At 48.3% G+C, this 24128-nt stretch overlaps 1 protein-coding gene across 7 annotated transcripts in view; it reads left to right on the plus strand.

Moving 5' to 3' along the window:
* The window catches only part of DNAI2 (dynein axonemal intermediate chain 2), a 231344-nt gene that overhangs the window by 111934 nt on the left and 95282 nt on the right, over positions 1–24128 (plus strand). For all 7 annotated transcript variants that reach the window (XM_069655122.1, XM_069655124.1, XM_069655126.1 and 4 more), the window contains exon 8: positions 903–1025. In XM_069655122.1, the coding sequence (XP_069511223.1) occupies positions 903–1025 (123 nt within the window). The remainder of the gene's footprint in view (positions 1–902; positions 1026–24128) is intronic.

Here is a 24128-nt window from a genome sequence, read left to right on the forward strand (position 1 = left end):
CAAGGCCATGTGGACAGTTCACTGGCTCAGATCCACTTCCCCTCTACCCACGTGTGCCTGCTGGATTGGCTTTCCGCCCTGCAATTACATCACCCAGTGCTGTCTTTGCGGCTTCAGTCCGCCTGTGACGTGCAGCCTGAGCCCTGTCTCCCTCCTCCCTGGCCCACAAGGTGTTGGTCATGTGTTTCAGAGCGGGGTTTCCCAGGCAGGGGGGCCTCTCTGCTGAATGTGTTTACCTAGGATATTTTTTCCCTGTCTTGTGCTAATTATACAAAGATCCCCTGGGCCACTGGTACACACAATGCATCCCTTCCCCCTCCTTTCCCTGCAAGGTCTTCTTTTATGGTGTCACTGCAGTTTGGGTATCAGTGTTTTCCCCCCTACAAGGTGCCCATCTCTCCATGCTTACTCTCAAAGGGAATGGGTGTGCCCCCCTATCTGGCGCTGAATTAGCACCTTTAATACAGTGTATTTAATGGTTTGAATACCATAAATTGCACAACAAATGACCAACAATTATGAAAATAGTTTGCGGGGCTAACCCTGCCCACAGTTTCACAGTTTTCTTTTCACTGTAGTTGGTGCCATAGTGGAAGAATGGAGGATGCAGAATCCTAAAAGGAAATAGTGCCAGATATAAAGTGCGTGTATCCCTAGAGTAAGTACCATAATGGAGAATTCAGCACACACGCAAGGTTGACCAGCACAAGAAATGCCCCCTTTTACCTCAGACACACGTACTCCTAATCAAATGCTCTTACATTTTAAAAAATGTTTTAATGATATGTAGTAAAGTGAGAGTAAACCAAGCAGTAGTGCTATAGATTTGCAGTAGTAGTCCTTTATACCATCCCTGCTATGTGGTGATGACAAACATAGCATTGTGTCCTCTTCGGCTGCAGGTTCTCTGGTGGGATATCCGGAAGATGAGCGAGCCAACTGAGAAGCTTGTCTTGGACATCACAAAGAAGGGGAATCTGGACAACGCACTGGGGGCCATCTCTCTGGAGTTCGAGCCAACCATGGTAAGTGCCTTTCTGTATCTGCAGACAAAGACTGTGTGTAGATACTTGCTGCCAAATTGTGTGCCCTCCTGCATTGTTAGCTCCCTCGTATTGATCATTTGAAGTCTGCTTCCCTCGCAGTGCACTTCCCCTATGACCTTTAAAGTGTGCTGTTGCTTCCTGAAGCTATGCCTGTAATCAGTAAATACCATAAGAAGAATATGTACACTTTTTAGAATTCTGAATCCCAGAGAACGCTTCAGACCATCAACATTTAAGATCACTTAGAAATCTCAGTGGCCAACAACATGATGAAACTTTGCCATTTTGTCAAAAATTGTTAAAATCTCATACACTGTGTTACTATCAGACCCAAGAAAAGATGGGATTGAGCAGCTAATGCCTGAATTTGTCTAAGATGTAGATACGGATGTGCAGAAAACCAGCCCAACCTCTAAGCCTTTCTTCTGCCCTTCTTTATTGTGCAACCTACCTTAATGGGTCTTTTCAATGCCAATTTATCCTCTGCCCCACAGGTGAATGTGGTGGTGTAAGATGCTCACTTCCAACTGCACATGCTAACAAAAATTCTGCCTCTGCTTATTTTTGATCATACAATTTGTCCCATCTTCTTTGGATTACTGTAACATCATATATATGAAGTGATACCCCAGCTGCAGCAATGTGTCTAAAGCTTTGTGGCTAGATTGAGCTTTGAAACAACCATATAATGCCACCTTGAGATGCCTCCTCTGGCTCCTGATGATGCAAATAATCCCCTTCCATTGGACGGCATGTCTGAGCAAACGCATCCTCCAATATGTACTACACCAACCTTTTGCTCTCATTCTTTCAATACTTTGTGGGATTGATCAGTTTTTCCCTTGTATTCTTGGTGCTCAGAAGTGGCTGTTCAGCTCTGCCCAGCCATCGGGGTAGAATACTCCCCCCTCCAAACAGGTGTATGGTATTCATACTGGAAGTCACTGTCGGTATGAGATAAAGGTGAGCTAGATTGCACCAGACCCTAAGGCAGGGAGGTGTGTTGCAGGGAGAATCCTTGCTTTTAGGGGCATGCAAAGGATTCCTGGGTAATAGGGATTTCCCCAGTGGAAAGAGGGCAAAGAACAAGGTTTTCGGAGGTGGAGTGGGGGAGCATAAAGGACAGAGTAGAGGGAACACCAGCAGCAAACCTACCTGTCGTCATCCTAACCCACACCCCAAGGGTAAAAGGTAGAGGTGGCTGCATTCAAACACGCAGACCTGAACCTGCAGAAGATTCAAAATACCTCTGATGCACAACTATCCCCAATTATGATACAATAAGGTTGCCTCTGGTTTATTTTAGGTAGAGAAGTAGCCGGCTTAGAAAACCACCCCAATTTTCCAAATTAGGCATCTCTATGTTGCAGTTGTTTTACTCTGTATATTTTTACCACTGTAATTTTTGAACACTGCTTTTTTTACCACTTTTCTACTGTTTTGTGCTGCTAATTGTGGGTGGTGTTTGGATAAAACAATATGAGGTGTGGTACAGGAATGGAGTGGGGTGTGGGAAATAGGGGCGGTTTCGGTAGGTCTTCTCCCCCCCTCACAATTTGGGGTAAAGGAAGATTACAATTTCTTCAGTTAAAATTGTATGGGGAAAAACCTCATGGTTAGAACACAGGACTTAATGGGTATTATAGCTCAGTGGCAACGCGCTCGTCTTGGAAGCAAGACAACACAGAACAACACATGTTCAAATCCCAGGTCCGCGCTTAAAAACATCTCCGGTATTAAGCATGTTATGAAAAAACAATTAGAATTTATAATAACATATGATGGTACTCTAAGGTAGTCATGGTGGCAACAGTAAATACAGACACAAGTGATCACAGTTCAAGGGTGTTTATTAAACTATATTGGTAGGTTGGAAAAACGCCTAATCTAAACCTAAATCTAGGATGGGAGCATGCTACGACCATCAAATAATAATAAGGCAGTCCTAGTGGCTTCTTGTCAAATAAAAGGGGCCTATACTAAAAGAAAACTATTGCCAGTCCTTACAACTAAATACAAAAAGAGTGTGGGATAGGGTTCACAAGAAAGAAAGTAGTGTTCACAAATAATAAGTCAAAATGGGATAGCCGGGAGTCTCCCTTCCCCACGCTTTGAGCACGGGACAAGGAGAGACTCCGAAGCACAGCACACAATCGAGCTTTCCCAGTACGAGACAACAGTTTCTTCTCAAGTATCAGGACCTCTGGTGGTTAAGTGACTTTTCTACAAAAAGTCTCTTGCCTCCGAAGACTTGATCTGTTCAGAAGAATAAACAAAAAGGTAATTTCCATATGTACGTTGGGTGATGACGTTTCACCCCTCGACCCCCCTCTTCCAGGCTCAGATCCACAAAAAGTTCCAAGTGATATCAGGACCTTCTGTGGTACAGTATCTTGCTGGCGAGGGTCTGGTATGTTCAAAATAATAAACAAAAGTTACTTTCTGATTGCACATGGGTTGATGACTCTTCACCGCGGGTCCCTCTCTTCCAGACTGGGACCCCTCTCGAATATCAGTCTTCCTTTGTCGGGTTCACTATGGCTTGTATTTTATTCACCCCTGGGTCCCTCTCTTCCAGACTCGGACCCCTCTTGAATATCAGCCTCCCTCCATCGGGTTCACTATGGCCTGTATTCAAACATTTTTATCTGTTACCTTCCGTGTCAGTGGGTGATGGCTTTTCACCCCTTGATTCCCCTCTTCTGAGCTCAGACCCTTCTCAAATGTTTGCCTCCCTCTGTCGGGTTCACTACGGCTTTTGTCGGTGAGTGATGGCTTTTCATCCCTGCAGCCCCCTCTTCCGGGCTCAGACCCTTCTCAAAGGTTTTCCTCCCTCTGTCGGGTTCACTGCAGCTTTTTCCTCAAATATCAATTTCACCCAAGGCATTCACAAGTCTTAATGTCTTTTTAAACAGTTCTCTGTGGACATCCCTCTGCCGGGTTCACTTTTGTCAACACAATGTTCATTGGGCATCAGGATTGGCCCCGTTCTACCACGCAGTTCTTCCTCTTTTCTCACTATGCAGGATTCATCTCCCTTAGCTTTCCAATTACGTGCCGTTCAAAGACTTTCAACTGTACACAAGGTTTTTCTAAACCCCTGTATGACCACTTTAAACTTTTCCTTGTGGCTCTACTAAGGCCTTCTAGTATCTGTAGTTTCAACAAAATGGGAAATCAACCAAAGTCTCCCGATGAGCACCCACGTGGTGCAGGACCCTTCTGATACTGTTTTTCCCCTAAGACATTAACAGTTCTTTGAACTTCGCTTAACTTGCCTTTTGTAACTCTCTTTCCACCCAATTCAGTTTCTTATCGGTTCTTCCCTCGACTCACCAGCTTTGATGAACTGCTCGGCTTTCCTTGTATTTGGAGTCAAGGGCAGTACCACGGTAGCAAGCGTCTCTTTCTTTCCTGATTATCAGTGTAGGCGTGATCCCTGTACCGTTGACATCTGATGTAACACACGTTGGCTATTAATCCCAGCCTTATGATTCCTTCCACGGAGGCTTTGTGGGTCTGGGTGCGAAAGTCGCTTCTCTCCTTGTTACCGATTCAGTCCTTGCTGCCTTTCTCCTCCTCTTGAGCAACCGCCCTGGCATAGCGGTCTCGATGTGTGGTTTGCCTTGCTCATCGTGTGCTCTCATGCTCCACCTTTTATCCCTGTGGGGAAGGCAAAGGGCCATCAAGTGTTTGTGGGTCTGGTCAGTTGCCTGACTCTGCCTGTCCCTTGCGTTGGGACATGTCAAGTAAATGGCGCTGGTGTTAGTCCATTTTCTTCCATGGTGTGTGAAAGTGTTTGTGTTGGAAAAGGGCGGGGGGTAGAGTGTTTGAGTATCCTACATGGTAGGATGGGGAATCAGGGTTATAAGAAGGTGGATACCGCGTCTCACCTGTCGGTGTCCTACCTCTACTCCCTGAGGATCCCCCATCCAGGTGATCCTCCCTCACTGGTCCAACCCCAGGAACTGGATCCAATAGCGAAGGCCGTGTCCTGGCCACCTGGATGACAGATCCCTGGGGATTAGTAAGTGAGACACCTTCAGATTTCTCAAAGTACAGACTGCCTTAGCTTGTTTGAGTAGTTAGATCCAGCCTTGATCTTAAATAAAAATTTCCTTTTGAAATATTTCCAGAAAAGGGATACTTAAAGAAAAGTTGGGGTTTGGCCCTTCTGCGGAGATTTGAGATATTATTCTTGGAATAAACTAAAAACCTCAGTCAGTGTGGTTATTTGTGAAAAATACACTTTTGCCTACACACTAGACCAACAAATCACCTAGGGCTCAGCTGATTCTGTGAATAAGCAAGCAGAGAATGTTTAATAACGAGCCTGTTTCGCAATTGTGTTTTCTGTTCCTTATATGAGCCTACTGGGAAATATCAAGGGGTCTGGCATGCAATGCATCAATCTGCTGATGCCCAGATTAATGTCTAAATTCTGATTGAATGTATAACGCTTAACCAGGCAGACTGAACTGTGCCTGGGCACAAAGATGCAGCACCAAAATGAATTAAGAGTTTATCAGAACAGGTGCATTTTTAAAGCTCTCTGGAGAAAAAGATATAATTTTACCTTATCGATAGCCATGTGTAAATTGCTCTACATTAATGGCGCAATCCCTGATAATCTGGCATAAACCCCCAATTTAAATCTTCTTGTAATATCTAAAACAAACAGATGCTCCAATTGATGCACAGAGATCTGCACAACCTTTACAATCTTCTGTTCCACGAACATAGGAGCCAGGCCATACAAACACTTGAAAACTGAATGCAGGCTCTTAAAATAGATCCTAAAATTAACTGAGAGGCAGTGCAGAGATTGTCTTGCGGGAGTGTGGGAAATTAGGGGAAGGTGCAGCATTGCACATTTGTTGAAGGTGTTGTAGTTAACAGGAATACCAACATAAAGGATGTTGGCATTATCCAGAGTTAATCAAGGAACCAGCTACAGTAACGTAGTTCTTATTCTGAAGGAAAAGAAGAATATGGTAAAGCAGCTGTGTTTATAGAAAGATGACTTAACTACTTTGCCGATTTGGAGATTCCTATACAAATCCACCTGTCCAAATATGCCACATTGTTTAACTTTCTTGGTATTAGTTGAGCAAAGGCCAAAAAGCGGCGCAGAGGCAGGCTTATAAGAAGTGTTCTTTAACTGATGTCTAGGACCCCTCAGTCTTGTTTTGATCTAGTTGGACGACAGTTCCGTTTCAACTATCAGGACCTTTGTTGGTTAAGTCTCTTTCCTATATAAAAAAAAGTCTCTTGCCTTTGAGGATCTGATGGGTTCCAAAAATAGCAAACAAAAGAAGTTCCGTTCCAAATGGGTATGGGTGATGGATTCACCCCTGGGTCCCCCTTTTCCGGGCGCAGACCCATCAAAAGTGTTCTTATCAATTTCAGGATCTTCGGAGGTTGTCTCTCCTGTTTCTGAGGATCTGATGGTTCAAATGATCAAACAAAATGTTCATTCAGTTTACACTTTGGGTGACAAATCTTCACATTTGGGTCCTCTCTTCCGGGCTCAGACCCCTCTCAAATATCAGCCTCCCTCCCGTCGGGTTCACTCTGGCTTTCTATTCCACGTGTCGTTGGGTGATGGTTTTCACCCCTGGATACCCCCCTGTTGGGCTCCGGCCCTTCTCCACTGTTTGCCTCCCTCTTTCTGGTTCACTCAGGCTTTTACACATATACCTTCTCCTTGGCATTCACAAATCGTAATGTCTTTTTAAACAGTTTCTCGTGGACCTCACTCTGCTGGGTTCACTATTGTCAACAGACTGTTTCTTGGGACTTTAGACTATGCCTCTTTTTATTGGCATCCCACCCTTGGGTTCACTCTTGCCATTTCATAATTCCCTTCTCTTGCTGTGGGATTCACTTCCCTTGTGTTTCTCAATGGTTTTTCGGTCAAAGACTTTTGACTGTACAGGGATTTTGTTAGACCCCTTTCTGACCATTTTGACCCTTCCTGGCAACTCTCCTATGACCTTGTGGTATCAGTAGTTTCCTTCAAACATGGAATCAACCAGAGTCTCTCAAGTGAGCACTCACGTGGTGCCAGACCACTCTGCAGCTGGTCTTCCCTAAACAGTTTATAGTTCTTTGAACTTTCCTCAATACCCTTGCGACTTTCATTAAACATAGTTCGGTTTCTTTATCGGTTCTCTGCTCGACTCACCGGCTGTGATAAACAACTTGGCTTTCTTCCTATTGGGAGTCAAGGCCAGTACCATGCTAGCAGGTGTCTCTCTCTGTCCTGCTTATCAGCGTAGGCACGCTCTGTGTACCATTGACATCTGCTGCAACTCACTTGGGATATTGTGTGCGGTCTTACGATTCCTTCTGTGGAGGTTTCACAGGCTTGTCTTGGAAAGGTAAGGTCACCCTCTCTGGTTCACACCGTCTTTCCCCTCCTCTTGAACTGCTGTGCTGAGTTAGCTCTCTCGTTGTGCGGTCTGCCTTGCTTGTACTGTACTCTCATGCTCCACCTTTTATCCCTGTGGGGAAGGGAGCGGGCCGTCAGGGGTGTGTGATTCTGGTCAATTGTCTTACTTTGTCTGACCCTTATATTGGGACATGTCAGGTAAACGGCTCTGGTGTTAGTCCGTTGTCTTCAGTCATGTGCGAAAGTGTTCGTGTCGGAAAGGAGGGTAGTGTTTTGGAATATCCTACATGGTAGGATGGGTAAAAGGTGTTGGAAGAAGGGGGATTTTGTGTCTCACCCGTCTGTGTCCCACTTCTACTCCCCGAGGACTCCACATCCAGGTGATCCTCCCTCACTAGTCCACCCCCAGGAACTGGACCCAATAGCGATCGCCATGTCCTTGCCACCTGGATGAGAGACCCCCGGGGACTAGTCGGGGAGACACCTTCAGGTTTCTCACATACCCTTCCCCTGTGTGAGGTGGATATGCCTGTTCTTTGCCTAGACCATATGTTGTTAATACATGGAATAGAACAGGGAGGTGAGATATCCAGGAATTCTCGCATATTCCACTGATCGGTTTTAGTTGTTATAGGTAGAGATGTGGTGGTTGTATTGGTCTATCTACAATAACCTATGAACTGGCCTCTAGGGTTTATGTTGGGTTCAGACCTTTCCCAATTCCATGCTGGAGAGTTTTGGGAGTAATAATTTACTCCCCATATAGAGGTGTAATCTCCGGAAAAAGAGTAGAGAATATGGGAGAAGTACCTCCCTAGAATCATTTCTCCTGGGAGTCCTGGAATGATGGCTGATGCTACTTCACATAATTCACCCCGGATATCAATACATACAGGTATCTTAGGGTACACTTTGTTGTCTCTGTGTACACAGGTAACTCTGACTAGGCATGAGTCCTTTAGATCTTTTATTGAAACCAAATCAGCTCGTTTAGCCGTTTGTTTACTCCCTGAGTCAATTAAGGCACATACTTGTCTCACATTTATCCAAGCTTTTTCATAGGAAAATTCGGTAGGAGTCTGACATAAACAGATGGTAAAGATCTCTAGTTCTTCATCAGGTTCTTCCCACTCTTAGCCACTCCGCCTGGGTATCACTGATCAGGCTCTGGCCTGGCTGACCTCTTTCCTCTCTGATCGACCCTCCCAGGTACAACTTGGGTCCTTCCTTTCATCGATCTCCTTCTCTACCTGTGATGTTCCCCAGGGGTCTAACCTCTCGTCCTGGCTTTTCAACCAATACCTGGCAGCTCTCGCCTACTGCATTTCCATTTTCTACTCAAACTTCCAGTGCTATGCTGATGACACTCGACTCATTTTCAGGCTTCCCTCAACCACCTCCTCTTCCTCCCTCATCTCTGATTGCCTAATTGCCATTCATAATTGGTGTACGGCCAACGATCTTTGACTAAATGCCAACAAGACTGAGATCCTCCTAATCGGTACACCTTCACCATCCTTTCCCCTGACTCTCTGGCCGGCCTACCTTGGCCCTCCTCCTTCCCCTACCTGTGAGGCCAAGAACCTCAGGATCATCTTTGACTCCACACCTTCCTTCTCCGCACACATTTCTGACATCTCTAAAAAGTCAAACTTCTTACTTCACCTCCTCAGAGGTACTCTGCCTTTCCCCTCCCTCCCCCAGAAGCTCACTGTCTCTCAAACTCTGGTTCTCTCCAGGTTGGACCACTGTAACAGCTTCCACTCTCCGCCCTCTACAACTAATCCAGAACAGGCCTGCAAAACTTGTCCTTGGCCTCAAGCCCTGGGATCGTATCTCTCCAGCTCTGAAATCCCTTCATTGGCTCCCAGTGGATGCAAGGATTACATTTAAAACCCTCTGCATTGTCCACAAGGCTTTCTGGGGCCTGGGTCCAAAATACTTTCAACTATCCCTCCGCAAATACCTCCCCTCTCGAACCCTTCACTCCTCTACTCCTAACTCCCTCAGGGTCAGTCGTTTTTCAAAGAAATGAGCTGTGGGCAGATCTGTGTCTTCGGCTGGGGCCTCCCTTTGGAACAGCCTCCCAGCCACCTTGAAACTTGAGGAGAACCATCTCCAATTCCGGAAGCACCTCAAGACCTTCCTCTTAGCTTCTTCCTTTGCCCCTCTGCTCCCCTGCTGTCCTGTTTTCTCTCTTGGCACTGTGCAGCTGGACACCCTCTGTCCTTTGGGCCCAGGTACCTGTTCACCCTGCCTCCCTCCTGCACTGCCTCTGGGCCACCCATTGCACTGGGTTGTGTATTTGTACCCATACAGTCCCCCACTCTTCTTCTGCACTTATCAGATATACCCTATCTTACTAATCTTGCACTTGCCACTTGCTGGCTGCACTCCCACCTTTTCATTGCCTGTACTTATTTATTTATTTCACTTATTCTTTATTCTTTTCTCTCCTCTGTTCTGCACTTTCCACTTCATCCACTTCCATGCACTTTCCCCCTTTCCCTTCTCCATGCACTTGCACGTTCTTAATGTCACTGGGCCTAGTAAGATTGTTGTTTTTAGTTTTTGTTCTCCCTTGTTCCCCTCCCTTTGCTTGGTCGGGCTCTGAAACACTTATGTACAAGCGCAATATAAATAAAATATCATATCATATCACTTTACGGAAAATATTTCCATAGGTTCATCCTTTACCTTCTTTGGGCAGTGCCTAGCTAGGTGTCCTGTTTCTATAAAGGAGAAACAGATTGGAGGAGGTGGTTTGCCTCCTTTTACATCCTCTCTTCTACCTTCATCTTTGGTTTTCAAGTCGGTCTTTGATCTCCACTCTCTCTCGTGTCAAGCCTTCCTTACTTCTGAACAACCCCCCTGGTTTATCTATTCCCTGAGTTGGAGGTCAGTCCTCCCAACGATGGACCGAGTGGAAATGTTTAGCTGCATCTGCATGATTTTGTGCTGTTTCTATAGCTATGGCTAAGGTAGGCCGTTTTGATTGCAGAACGGCATTCTGCAAAAAAGGGGCTAAGGAGTTAGTAAATTGTTCTAAAATCATAATTTCTGTTTGATTCAATTACGCAGGGTGCACTTGCTCCTTTTGTCCTCTAGAGACTTGCTCACTCTATCTCATATGAACTTTTACACTTTTAATTGATCAACAGTTGGCTGTTGCAGATGTTTTCTTTTTCTTCAATCAATGAGGAAAGTCCCACATTCAGAGCTTATCCATGTGTAACTCCCTTTGTACTCTCTGCTTATTCCTTAATTTTGGGCCAGGTTCTGCCCACTTTGCCATTCTTCTTTGTCTCCGGATTATCCAGCCTTGGTTTGTCTCTGAGGTAGCTTGGTTGAATTCAACATGAGCTAGCGTCCATTTTCCTATTATGGCCGTCCTAGCCACGTTATATATTCCTCTCTAGCAAGCCTATATATGTTTTCTTTCTACCATGTGTTACTGCATATTTACAGTTATTGGCCACTTCATCTTCTTTGTTTCCATGATTGCTTTAGCTTTAGGTACAAGTTTCTCGAAGTGCTTCAGTTACGTTGTCACTCTTAAGTATTTTCTTATCGTTTCAGCATAGGTACATTTATCTTCTCCATGGCATCACTCTGCCCTCGTCAGATTTCATGTAACGTTCCATGATGTCCATAGGTGCGTGCTGACATCCTTCCATGTGGCATTGTTCCACACTTTCAGTGTGAGAGTACATTCTGTATGACTGTCTGAGTGCATAACGTCTCTCATACACTCAATGCGGTAGGGCAACAATACAGGGGGTCCCATTTACTGCTTTTCTCCGACTATTCCAGTATGACGGCGGTATGGGGGCGGGAACTAGTGAGAAAGCTTCTACCTGCTCCTCTACACTAACCTCTCCACATATCATGACAACATAGTTGTCCTGGGAGACTTCAACATCTGGTTTGAAAGAGGAGAAGAAAACCTAGCAAACTCCCTCAGCGCCCTCATGAAAACCCTTCACTTCAAACAAATAGTAAACGGTCCCACCCACAGTGTTGGACATTCCATAGATGAATTCTTATGTAGAGATGGACTCTCGACCACAACAGTACCAATCATATGGAGCGATCACCATATGATCCCATTCACCGTCAACATACCAAGCCACATGATCCCCACAAAAGTAAAACTTGCAGCGACTTGACCTGGAAACACTAACAGATATACTGGAATCAACGACCAAACACAGTATGCAGTCTCTCCATCGAATCATTATACATCGAAATTCATTCACTGAAATGCTTTTCCATCGAAGAGAATATTCATTGAATGATTTTTCATTGAATTTCCAACTCAAACATACATTTAAAAAAGATGTATGGATGTTTGGGTTAGAAATTCAATGGGTCGGGGAAAGGGTTACATTTTAAAAATGGGGGTTGGTGCGGGTTTGGGGAGGTACCCTCCACCCCCCGATAAATAATATACACCACAAGTTAGAGGAAGCTGTCCAGTGCTGAAATACATTGTCGATTTTCAGCAGTGGACAAGGGTTACATTTTGAAAATGGGTGTTGTGGGTGGGGCTTTGGGAGTAGGGGGGCCAATAAACACCACAAGTTAGAGGGAGCTGTCCAGTGCTGAAATACATTATAGATTTCAGCACTGGACAGCTCCCTCTGACTTGTGTAGTGTGCACTTTCATTTTATTTTCTAGGACTGGAGAACTTTATTTTATTGGGGGGGGAGCCCACATTAAAAAATAAAATAATAAAAAGTAAAAGTGCACACTACACAAGTTAGAGGGAGCTGTCCAGTACTGAAATATATTGCAACTGTATTGAATAGATTTCAGCACTGGACAGCTCAGTGTAACGTTCTAACGTTATGCATGTTTCATTGAATTTCCACGCAAAAAAATGTAAAGTGTTTATATAACTAAACCCTATTCGATGAAAGGGTTTGATGCATAAACACTTTGCATTTTATGTATTCCAATTCGATGAAACATCTTTCAATTAAAAAGAGTCAATGGAACAAACACTTAATGGAAAAACTTTGATGGAAAGACTAGTAACCACCAAACACCTCCCAGCTAAATAGAATGGCACCAGACTCAGCGGAAGAGAAACTTGACACCTGGATCACAGACACTCTAGATAAATTAGCACCTGCAAAACTCTTCAAACCCACTCCAAAGAAAATTTCAGCAAGATGGTTCAAAGAAGAACTGAGGAAATTCAACACAAAAACACAAACTGGAAAAACAATGGCGAAACCACGATCCAGTAGGGCAAAAACAAATATCGACGACAAACCCAAATGTACAAATCGGCAAAGAAAGCAAATTATACTACAATAATCCAATCGGCAACAAACCCACAAAAAGAATTGTTAAACATCATCAAGGAAATTAAAAACCCAACCTGGTGCAAAAAATGTGTTGTTGCATCACAAGCACAGGTGCAACGTGCTGGTCTTGGAAGCAAGACCACGCAGAGCAACAGAGGTCTGAATCCTGGATCCATGGTTAGAAACCGAACTCTGGTATTAAGTGCATTATAAAAAATCAATAAAATGAAATAAATGAATAAAGCCCATCTAAGAGCAAAAATAGAAACAATACAACATACCATTGATGAAAGCCACTTTACAAAAATGCACCCCGAGCACCTCCAGAAACCAGCACACCATCAACCCCCACAACACTCGATTGATTCAGACCTATAAACAAAGAAACTTTCAACAAACTAATAAAAGACACCAGCCTCGTGATCCCCCAGTGACCCATGCTGACCAGGCATCTTCAAAAAACTTCTCAACCACAGAATGCCAGCCTCATACTTTCGACTCCTAATGAATCTATCCCCAAAAATGGGAATAGTACCTAAAACCTTCAAATCAGCATACATCAAGCCCCTCCTAAAAGACAAAACAGGAACTACAGAAGGACCCTACCAACTCTACAGATCTATATTGAATCTCCCTTACCCAACGAGAATCCTTAAGAACCATATCTACAAAGAACTACTCAATCATGTAGAAAGCAATATAATACTCAACCAATCCCAAGTTGGCTTCCGACCCATGAGAGGAACAGAATCAGCACTTCTCTCCATATGGGACGACCTAAAAATAAATGCAGACAACGGTACCAATTTAAAGAAACCTTAGGAATGTGCCATAAAAAACTACAATGCCTGAAATCATTCCTCACCAACAGAACAGAAAGAACACACTTACCGCCACTCACATCTGACATTTTAAACATCACCTGCGGCGGACCGCAAGGATCAAGCCTCTGCCCGCTCCTCAGATGTGTCCTGGCACAGGATGGGCTTCTGTAATATGACGTGGATGCCATTTGTGGAATGAAACTCCAAGGGGGGACGGGAGTTATCAACTACTACCTAGTAGCATTGAAAAGGTAAGGTGAACATGTCCACGCCCCTCAATTGTTGAATGGTTATCAATGGAGGTTCAAAGACTTAGGTGTCGACTTAGATTTAATGATGGTATTTAATAGCATGGGGATGGACTCCCATAATTCTGGCGCTTCCTTAAAAAGACCCATTGGGACCAGTGGCTCGAGAATTAGAAGATTTTTTGTATTAATCCCAGAATATCATCATAATTTAGGCCGATATTCCATAGTCAAACCTCAACATAGGTTCGGTTATCACCCTGTGAAGAATTGTACAACACAACTAAATAGTTTGTCCTGGTTTCCTAAGGGATCCAATTATATTGTATTTTCCTAAGTACATACTTTGAAATATTTAAAGTGTGCCTTTGTGTAGTATTGTAATAAATAGTGTTGTTTTTATTACTTACCTGTGTTGGTCTTTTCATTGCCATTTCTGCTTAGTGGTAACTGTACTAAACAACAGTGGTTCCTTTCCCCTTAATTTGGCCGTGCTGCTCGGTCAACGTTACTTAGGGGAGTTGGGTTGTGATAAATATTTCTTACCCTAGGTTTGGTTTTCTAAGTCTTGCCACAAGCAGTGGCTTTGAAAAACTCTCCCACCACCCCATCAGAAGAAACCTCTTCTGGATCCTGTTAACTTCGGCAACCAAGGGAAGTTGACAGATTAGTTCTAAATTGCCAAACAGAATATTTGTTAACAGATCATCTCACAAAATTCATGAAAAAGAACAAGCATTTGGTCCCCATACAACTGGTCCCAGATGTATTACAGAACTCGTGATTGCTACAATAGTGAAGGTGATTCTGTTGCTAAAGGTAGGATCTGCTAATCCGAACTCACTTCCATAATGCACCATGCCAAAAAGCATCATGGAAACATCTGCCATGCTGAGATAATATTCAGCAGCTGGCCTGCAGTGGCAGAAGGCAACATTGAAGATCACATGTGTATCCCTAAATATCTGCACCCCCAGATAGCGGTGGCCTTGTAACCACCTGCACCACTGGCTCAAAATATGATTGTGTGCCTTTAGTCAGTCTAATGGCATGTTACGCTGTAAATATCCTTATCTGGTAATGAGATCAAACCATTATAAACCGACAAAAATGTGGATGTCATATTAGTGTCAGCCTGGTGAGGTGGCTCATCCTTGCTAGGTCTTTTATGTTTCACCTGTCCTGGCCTGGATGTACCCACTACAACCATATTGGCCTGCGCCCCCATGAAACTTCTCTTTTGATTCCCTGAGGAAGGTCGACACCTGGAACCCTCTCCAGGAACTCCCCTTGGATCCAGTGCTTCAAAGACAGTCCTGACATGACAATGGCCCCCTCACACCGAGTTGCTGATTACTGGAGTCCTTTTGAAGTAGGCAGGCCTGGCAAGGGGGTAAAGTTAGAGGGGCCCAGCTGGGAGGTTTATCCCAAGAGGCGTGTTCTACCATCTTGGATTCTGCTATGGCTCGCTAACGAGCCTGTCCATTCCCCTCTTCCTGCAGACCAAGACCTATGGGTATGACATCCGAAGGAAAAGGGTAATTGTTACTGCAGCCTGGATTGTACCCCTGACAACAGGCCTGCTTTTCACCAACTTGCTGTAGCGTTTTTACCTTTATAGGTGAGGTGGGGGGCAGCCCTTGAGGGGATTCATCGTTGGACCTCAAGACAAGAAGGGTTCACTTGGAACTCTGCTGTGGATACAGTCTGTTCCAGGGTTCGAAATTGAGGGAGCTGGGAGCTATTTAGCTGTTGCTTCTCACCTAGGAGAGCCTGGTTAGCTTGAAATTAACATTACCAGGATCTACTTTTGACTCCTCAGGCCACCTGGTGCCTTGAAAACATGTATATCTGACATTAACTTTGAGTACTTAAGAATATTAATAAAGAAGAAATAGGACACATTGAATACACATTTAAACACAATGGATCTTACATAATGGGCAAAAGGTTAAGGTACCAGCTCCATGTTCTTCTGCGGTAGCTCCTGCTTATATGGTGATGACCAACACCCAGTAGCTAGTTTTAGCTCCTTCTCATCAAATCTTATTTTCAAACCCTGCTGTTCCAAAGTCCTCTGCCATGGTACCTGTCCAGCTCATAGGTTTGCCACATTTTCTTGTGCCACATTTAGGGGATGCAGGATTAGGGTATTTATTATTTTATTTCTTCGGGTAGTTTGGGGTTGGGGGAAGGCATGGGGGGGGGGCTATGATTTGCTTGCTCTTTATATAAATGTAGTAAAACATGATGCCATTAGTTGGGCACCTATAAATTGTACCAGAACCCACTGCCATAGATGTAAAGAGAGACGTAACCCACCTTAAGGGATGACTTTACTGTGAACAGAAATCCCTCTGCTGCGGGTGCACTTGGACCAGGATTCAGCTCACTGAAGATACAGAACCTCATACATGTGCCAGATAGTTTTCCTGGAGCGGAAGTACACATTAAAGGACTCATCTTGAGACACTTCACTGGGCCTCACAACAACTCTTTGATGTGTCTTGAAGGCACTTACCTGCTTCTTCAAGCTGTCTCGATACCAACTCCACCCAGTGATGCATGATTCCACTGCCGGCTCTCTACTGTGGAAGCAACTGACTCGTAGCATCCCAATCCGAAGCCCCCAGACACCGTAGAATAAGAACTGGTGGTATTGTTCAGTCTTGACAGCAGTTGGCAGTGCAACAGCTGCATCACTGGAAGCAGGACAGCATGAGATGGAAGTTGTTGGGACACAGCCACAAGAAGTGAAGAAGGCAGAAAATAGGGGAGCGGCAAGAAAGAGGCAAGTAGGAAACTCCAGAGAAGAGTAGAGGTGGCAGACTTCAACAAGAGACGAGGATAGAAAATCTATAAGACTCCTTTTGGGTCCGGAAGCATTGAAACACTACAACTATGCAAGCTGAAAGGTACTGTGACTAATTAAGGGAAGTCGTTCCTTCTCCCCAACAGGCAGTCCCTTATGGAGGTGATCCCACTTCGCAACACCCTTGCTAGGGGTCGAGGCAAGTGGGGCCTCACCAGGATAGACTTCCCCTTTGGGGACAAAGACTCCTGTTCCCATGAGGAACTCCCTGATGGCCTCCAAATTATGGTTTATATGAACTTATACAATATACCAAACTTGTCAAACTCATGAAGAAAACATGAAGTCTTAATATGAATAACAAGAAATTGAAGATATCCCTTTAAATTCAAGTCTCCAATGGACTGCAACGAGGAGGCTGAAAAGGTATGTGAGAACAACAAGTCTGAGAGAGAAGGCCGAGAGCAGATAAAGGCAGAGAGCAGAGAGAAGGCATAGAGCAGAGAGGAGGCCGAGAGCCGGGAGAAGGTCTCTGTGCATAACGGAACAGAGGGAGGTGAGGCTCTGGGAGAAAACGGAGCCAACGTGTGACAAAGACGCATCAGCGCAAAACCAGAAATGCTGAGCAACTGGTATGCAAGAGCTGAAGAAAGCAAAGCAAGGCGGAGGAGAAAGAGCGGTGGTGGCGTAACCATGGAATCCAAGTGGTGAGTAGTCTGCCCGTACAACAGTGCCACAACCATCCAGGCGAGTAAACAGCTCCCAGTCTGAGTCACGATCCCCATGACTTCCAAAAGACGAGAACGGCACACCCAGGAAGGAGATGCCGTGGAGAGCAAGCTGTGGAGTGGCGACGAGAAGGAAAGAGAATCCAACAGCCTGCATGCACCGCCGACATTACCCCGGAAATCAGTAGTTAAATCAGGGAATGGGAATACCAGCAAGCCAAACGGGACTCATTATAAAATGAGTAAAACGTGTCCCAGAACTAATGGGAAAACTATTGGAAATAATCCAGCAAAACAAAACTGTTTGAGTGAGATGAGGAGAGGATGTACATGTTTCACTTTAGATGCATGAAAGGCAAGGTATACCCTCAGGTATACTTTTATACTTGTCCCAGCCTAAGGGCCTTGTCCAGAAACTCCAGCGCCTTCAAAATCTGGCCGCACAAGTGGCGAATGGATCACCTTATGGGGCGCATATCTCCCCTGTTTTGTGTCCCCTACATTGGCTACCTGTGCCCCAACCATTAAATTCAAGGAACTTTGTTTGGTTCACAGTGCCTTGTATGATGAAGGAGCAGAATATCTGTGTCCGTACCTGCAACTGTCCAAATCGAGCACAGCGATCAGCTTCTGCTGGTCTGCTCTGCGTGCCGTCTTTTTGCCATTCTCGCATTGGAGGCCAGGCTTTTTCTGTGGCCGCAGCCCAATTGTGGAACGCTCTGCCGTTCTTGCTAAAAAGTCTGCCTAAACATCTGTAAGCCGATTCATGGAATAAATGTGCGCCGAAAATCCCGGCGCAGAGGGGCCAATACGTGCGCTGCGCCGAAAATTAGCGCAAAGCGCAGGGAAACCAGCGCACGTCGATTCATGGAAGTCCCTGCGCAAGAAAAGCAGAGGACGTGCGCGGAAAAAGCGCGCGGCGCAGGCCGGCGCACAGGTCAACCAACGTCGTGCGCCACGGCCACTGCGCCATCACTCCGAGCGCAGCGCACAGCTCTAAAGTAGGCGGGACACAGGGCGGGACACTCGGAATGGGGAATAAAATGGGGCACAACACTCGGAATGGGGAAGAATGTGGGCGGCACGGGGAAAGTTTAGGAGGCAAGTGCGCGGAACGCCCACACGCTCGCATACAACACGTATTCATGGAATAGAATAGGGCAAAAAAGCGCACGCTCAAAGCAGCGCACAGGCACAAACAGGCACAAACACGACCGCCATAAGAAAGCAGGCGGTAGCGTCTCTGCGCCTGCAAGAAATGTGCGCTCAAAGGTGCGCCAACAAATAGCACCTATATACAGACATGATCAATGTCCAATACTGTGGCCCTCCAGGACAAATGACGTACAAAGGGGTACCCACAAACACAGACACGCGCAGAGAGAAAAAATAAACGTGTGCGTGCATACCGGGGTGCGCGGTAAGTTGCACACGCGATATGGCCGGGTACGTGGATTTCAGGGGTGCGCGGGAAGTTCCACACGCGATATGGCAGGGTACGTGGATTACAGGGGTGCGCGGGAAGTTCCACACGCGATATGGCCGGCTACGTGGATTTCAGGGGTGCGTGGGAAGTTCCACACGCGATATGGCAGGGTACGTGGATTGCAGGGGTGCGCGGGAAGTTCCACACGCGAAATGGCCGGCTACGTGGATTCCAGGGGTGCGCGGGAAGTTCCACACGCGATATGGCCGGCTACGTGGATTCCAGGGGTGTGCGGGAAGTTGCACACGCGATATGGCAGGGTACGTGGATTCCAGGGGTGCGCGGGAAGTTCCACACGCGATATGGCCGGGTACGTGGATTGCAGGGGTGCGCGGGAAGTTCCACACGCGATATGGCCGGGTACGTGGATTGCAGGGGTGCGCGGGAAGTTCCACACGCGAAATGGCCGGCTACGTGGATTACAGGGGTGCGCGGCAAGTTGCACACGCGAAATGGCCGGCTACGTGGATTCCAGGGGTGCGCGTTAAGTTGCACACGCGATATGGCCGGGTACGTGGATTCCAGGGGTGCGCGGGAAGTTCCACACGCGATATGGCCGGCTACGTGGATTTCAGGGGTGCGCGGGAAGTTCCACACGCGATATGGCAGGGTACGTGGATTGCAGGGGTGCGCGGGAAGTTCCACACGCGAAATGGCCGGCTACGTGGATTTCAGGGGTGCGCGGGAAGTTCCACACGCGATATGGCCGGGTACGTGGATTGCAGGGGTGCGCGGGAAGTTCCACACGCGAAATGGCCGGCTACGTGGATTTCAGGGGTGCGCGGTAAGTTGCACACGCGATATGGCCGGGTACGTGGATTTCAGGGGTGCGCGGGAAGTTCTACACGCGATATGGCCGGCTACGTGGATTGCAGGGGTGCGCGGGAAGTTCCACACGCGATATGGCAGGGTACGTGGATTGCAGGGGTGCGCGGGAAGTTCCACACGCGAAATGGCCGGCTACGTGGATTTCAGGGGTGCGCGGGAAGTTCCACACGCGATATGGCAGGGTACGTGGATTGCAGGGGTGCGCGGGAAGTTCCACACGCGAAATGGCCGGCTACGTGGATTTCAGGGGTGCGCGGGAAGTTCCACACGCGATATGGCCGGCTACGTGGATTCCAGGGGTGCGCGGGAAGTTCCACACGCGATATGGCCGGGTACGTGGATTTCAGGGGTGCGCGGGAAGTTCCACACGCGATATGGCCGGCTACGTGGATTCCAGGGGTGCGCGGGAAGTTCCACACGCGATATGGCCGGGTACGTGGATTTCAGGGGTGCGCGGGAAGTTCCACACGCGATATGGCCGGCTACGTGGATTCCAGGGGTGCGCGGGAAGTTCCACACGCGATATGGCCGGGTACGTGGATTGCAGGAGTGCGCGGGAAGTTCCACACGCGAATTGGCTGTGTGCTCCCAGGCATTACCTGTACACCCTCCACGGCCCCTGCAGGCAGCACACACCACAGGGAACTACCCTGCACACCTGCTCATGTCTCCCACCACCCCCAACCCCCCATCCACCAGGGACACCCTCCACCAGGCCCCCACCCATGTCTCCCACCACCCCCACCCCCAGCACTGTGGGGAACCTGCCAGCAGGCCCCCACCCATGTCCAACCCATGTCTCCCACCACCCCCAACCCCCCATCCACCAGGGGCACCCTCCACCAGGCCCCCACCCATGTCTCCCACCACCCCCACCCCCAGCACTGTGGGGAACCTGCCAGCAGGCCCCCACCCATGTCCAACCCATGTCTCCCACCACCCCCACCCCCCATCCACCAGGGGCACCCTCCACCAGGCCCCCACCCATGTCTCCCACCACCCCCACCCCCAGCACTGTGGGGAACCTGCCAGCAGGCCCCCACCCATGTCCAACCCATGTCTCCCACCACCCCCAACCCCCCATCCACCAGGGACACCCTCCACCAGGCCCCCACCCATGTCCAACCCATGTCTCCCACCACCCCCAACCCCCCATCCACCAGGGGCACCCTCCACCAGGCCCCCACCCATGTCTCCCACCACCCCCACCCCCAGCACTGTGGGGAACCTGCCAGCAGGCCCCCACCCATGTCCAACCCATGTCTCCCACCACCCCCACCCCCCATCCACCAGGGGCACCCTCCACCAGGCCCCCACCCATGTCCCCCTGGCCCCAGGTCCTGACGATACACAATAATGGCAGTAATGGCCAGCATACCCAGCACAAACACCCAGGCAAGGATTGCATGCACCCACATAGTGAATGCAATCACATGACACAACCCCAAAGGCAAGTATGCAAAAGAACACATGTGCGTCACACACACATACACAATGGGTGCAAGTGAATGTCAAAACCCATATCATGACATGTAAGAAACCAAAGAAAAAATGACACAAGTGTAAGATAATATAAAAATGTATTAAAAACAAAAAATTAGTAAACTAATACAACTATCTGGCAAAGTAAATAAAAGGTCCATGTCCGAGCACAAAAATGATAAACCAAAAAACAAAGGATAGAAAAATCAATAGATTTTGTCCAAAGCAAACACATGTAGTATGAAATCAAAGAAAAACCATTACGACATGGTGTAAACAATATGAAATTAAAAAAATTTATCTCCCAAAAAATAACAATATATACAGGAATGTTCCAGGGTCCATGAGCCCAACACCACTAATGAAACCTAATACTAACTAATTAAAAAAATATGTACAAAAAAGTGGCCATTGTCCAAGCGGTCCAAAATAATAAAAAGAAATAAAGGAAACCTAGCACTAACTAACTAAAAAACTATATACAAAGGCAGCGGGCTAGTCCTGCGGCTCACTTGGTGATGCTGGCCAGGGCATCCTCGAACTCCATGTCAATGTCCTGGAGGCGGGACTCAGTCCTGGCCCCGAGGTCTCGCAGGGACAACCCCATGTGCTCACCAAATTCCCTGCGAGCCTCCTCGAGGCACTCAGCCCGCCTCAATGCCTGACGCATGGAGATCTCCGCCCTGGCCATGGCGAGCCGCTCCTCTTCCGCCCGCTGCCGCTCCGCACCTATCCGCTGGCCAAACTCCTCCCACACGGAACACACCGCCATGCCAGGGTTGCCCTGCCCTCCGGCCGATGCCTGCCCCTCTGATCTTGATGGCCCTGAGCCATGATGCCTCCCACGTCGAGCCCGCTGCTGCCTCCGACGCCACTGCCTCTGCCAGCACGACGGCATCCAGGCTGATGGTAACCACCGACGCCGTCGTGCACGTGCCCTGCCCGATGATGCTGGCACATCTTCCATCTGCTGGGGTCCACTTGCTGTGTTGTCCACCCCTGCTGGACCTCCGACTCCCAACTGCGGCAGGGATGGGATCCCCACCAACCTGGCTGCATTGGTCGGGGCAGGTCCACAGGGGGCCATGGTGGCATCTGGGCCGGAAGACGGCAAGGAGAACGACCGGTGGATAGCCTGCACAGAGGAGGAGAGGGCCGTCAGATTGGCCAACACATGCAGGAACCCCCCGAACATGGCCGATCCCAATTGGGCCACGTCGGCATGGTGCACTTCGTGATGACGTGCGTGCTCCTCCCGGGAAGCACGCACGGCATCACGAATCACAGCCGTGCGCATCGCGACCCCAATCAGGACCTGCTCCACGCGGCCAGGGGTTCCCACGGCCGCAGGTGGAGGGGAGTCAGTTGACATGGACATCCCCTCTACCTGCGGACGGGCCTGGGACGGGGCATCCCTGCTGGTGCATGGTGGTGCACTCACAGGGTCAGGGACAGCGACATGCACAGGCACCTCCACGGTGACCTGTGCTGCCTCCTGCCCCTGGCCCTGGACTGCACCACTTGCACCAGCAGGGATGCTCCCACCAGGCCCCATGTGTGCACCAGTGTCGGCCTCCTCCTCCTCTGTGCAAACCACCAACCTGGATGGCTCCTCACCGTCTCCCGCCGTAGCAGGCCCCTGTGGGGGCTCACCCACCCCTTCCGCTGCAGCCGTGGGGGCATCCCCGCCGCCTTGCTCCACAGCGCCGTCTCCGCCCTCTTCTTCACTAGCCGCTGCGTAGAGGGAGACAAAGGACACAAGCATCAGGCTACTGTACAATGGTCCCCTAGACAGGAAGCAATAGCAGATGAGCACCCCTGTCAAAGTACACTTCCATCATGTCCCTCCACAACACATGGGTCAGTCCAGGCAAAACACACACAGTAACAGGCATGGTGCATGCCATGCACATTTCCATGCATGTCCAATTGACTCTTGAAACATTCAATGATATGTAACTCACATGCATCATGGCTCATGCATATCACATGCACACACTTCACCTCAGTCACATCCATCTGGCCCCAATCACACTGAAAACAGGCGAAACAAGGGTAAGTTGGGTGCGTCACTGAATCTGTGCATTGCCACACACATGTGTCATGCATCCATGGCATGCACAAGTCACAGACATGCAGGTCAGGCACACAGACATGGCTACCATATATGTACCTGGCATCAGCACCCATCCTTCACCCCCATCCATGTCCAGGTACAGAGACTGGCATGCTCTCATGTCCCAAATCTGCATAGTGCTCCCCATGCCGCATTTCAACACATGCAACAACCATGTGGGTCACACATCACTGGTCGCACATGCATTACCATGATGTCCCAGCACACATACATGCATACATGGCCCATGGCACACATACAGGCAAGTATCATAGAACCAGCACACCGCAACATGCCCTGTCTCACACAGTAATGCTTGGACACTTACCGCTCAACTCCAGACGGGTCTCCCTCTCAAGGATCTGGGCGTGGAGCGCTGGGCGTACGCGTTCCAGGACCCTCTTCTGGATGGAACTCATGCGGCCCCGGCCCCCCTCCACGAGGCGCCGGGCCTTCACAAGGGTCCTGGACCTCAAGTCCTCCCAGCGCTTCTTGATCTTCAAGACGTTGCGGGTTGCCACCCCCTCCGCGTTGATGGCAACCACACAGTCGGCCCAGATCCTCTCCCGTCCTTCCTTGCTGGCGCGGGACGATCCAAAGAGGGCATCATACTGCCCCAGGACATGCTCCACCAGGACACCAACTTCGGTGGCAGTGAAGCTGGTGCCCCTCTGCCCCTCTGGCCTGGGGTTGCCACTGGTGCCAGATGTGGAAGTGCCCGACATGGCAACCCCAGAGGCAGGTGTGGGTGGGCAACTGGGTCCTGGGGCTGGGCTGTGGAGCGATGTAATCCCAGTTGGGAGTCTTCAGTTCCAGCAGGGGTGGACACAGCAACTGGACCCCTGCAG

The sequence above is a fragment of the Ambystoma mexicanum genome, chromosome 3q (genome assembly GCF_040938575.1).
Source record: "Ambystoma mexicanum isolate Mex_15411 chromosome 3q, UKY_AmexF1_1, whole genome shotgun sequence".
NCBI classification, from domain to species: Eukaryota; Metazoa; Chordata; class Amphibia; order Caudata; family Ambystomatidae; genus Ambystoma; species Ambystoma mexicanum.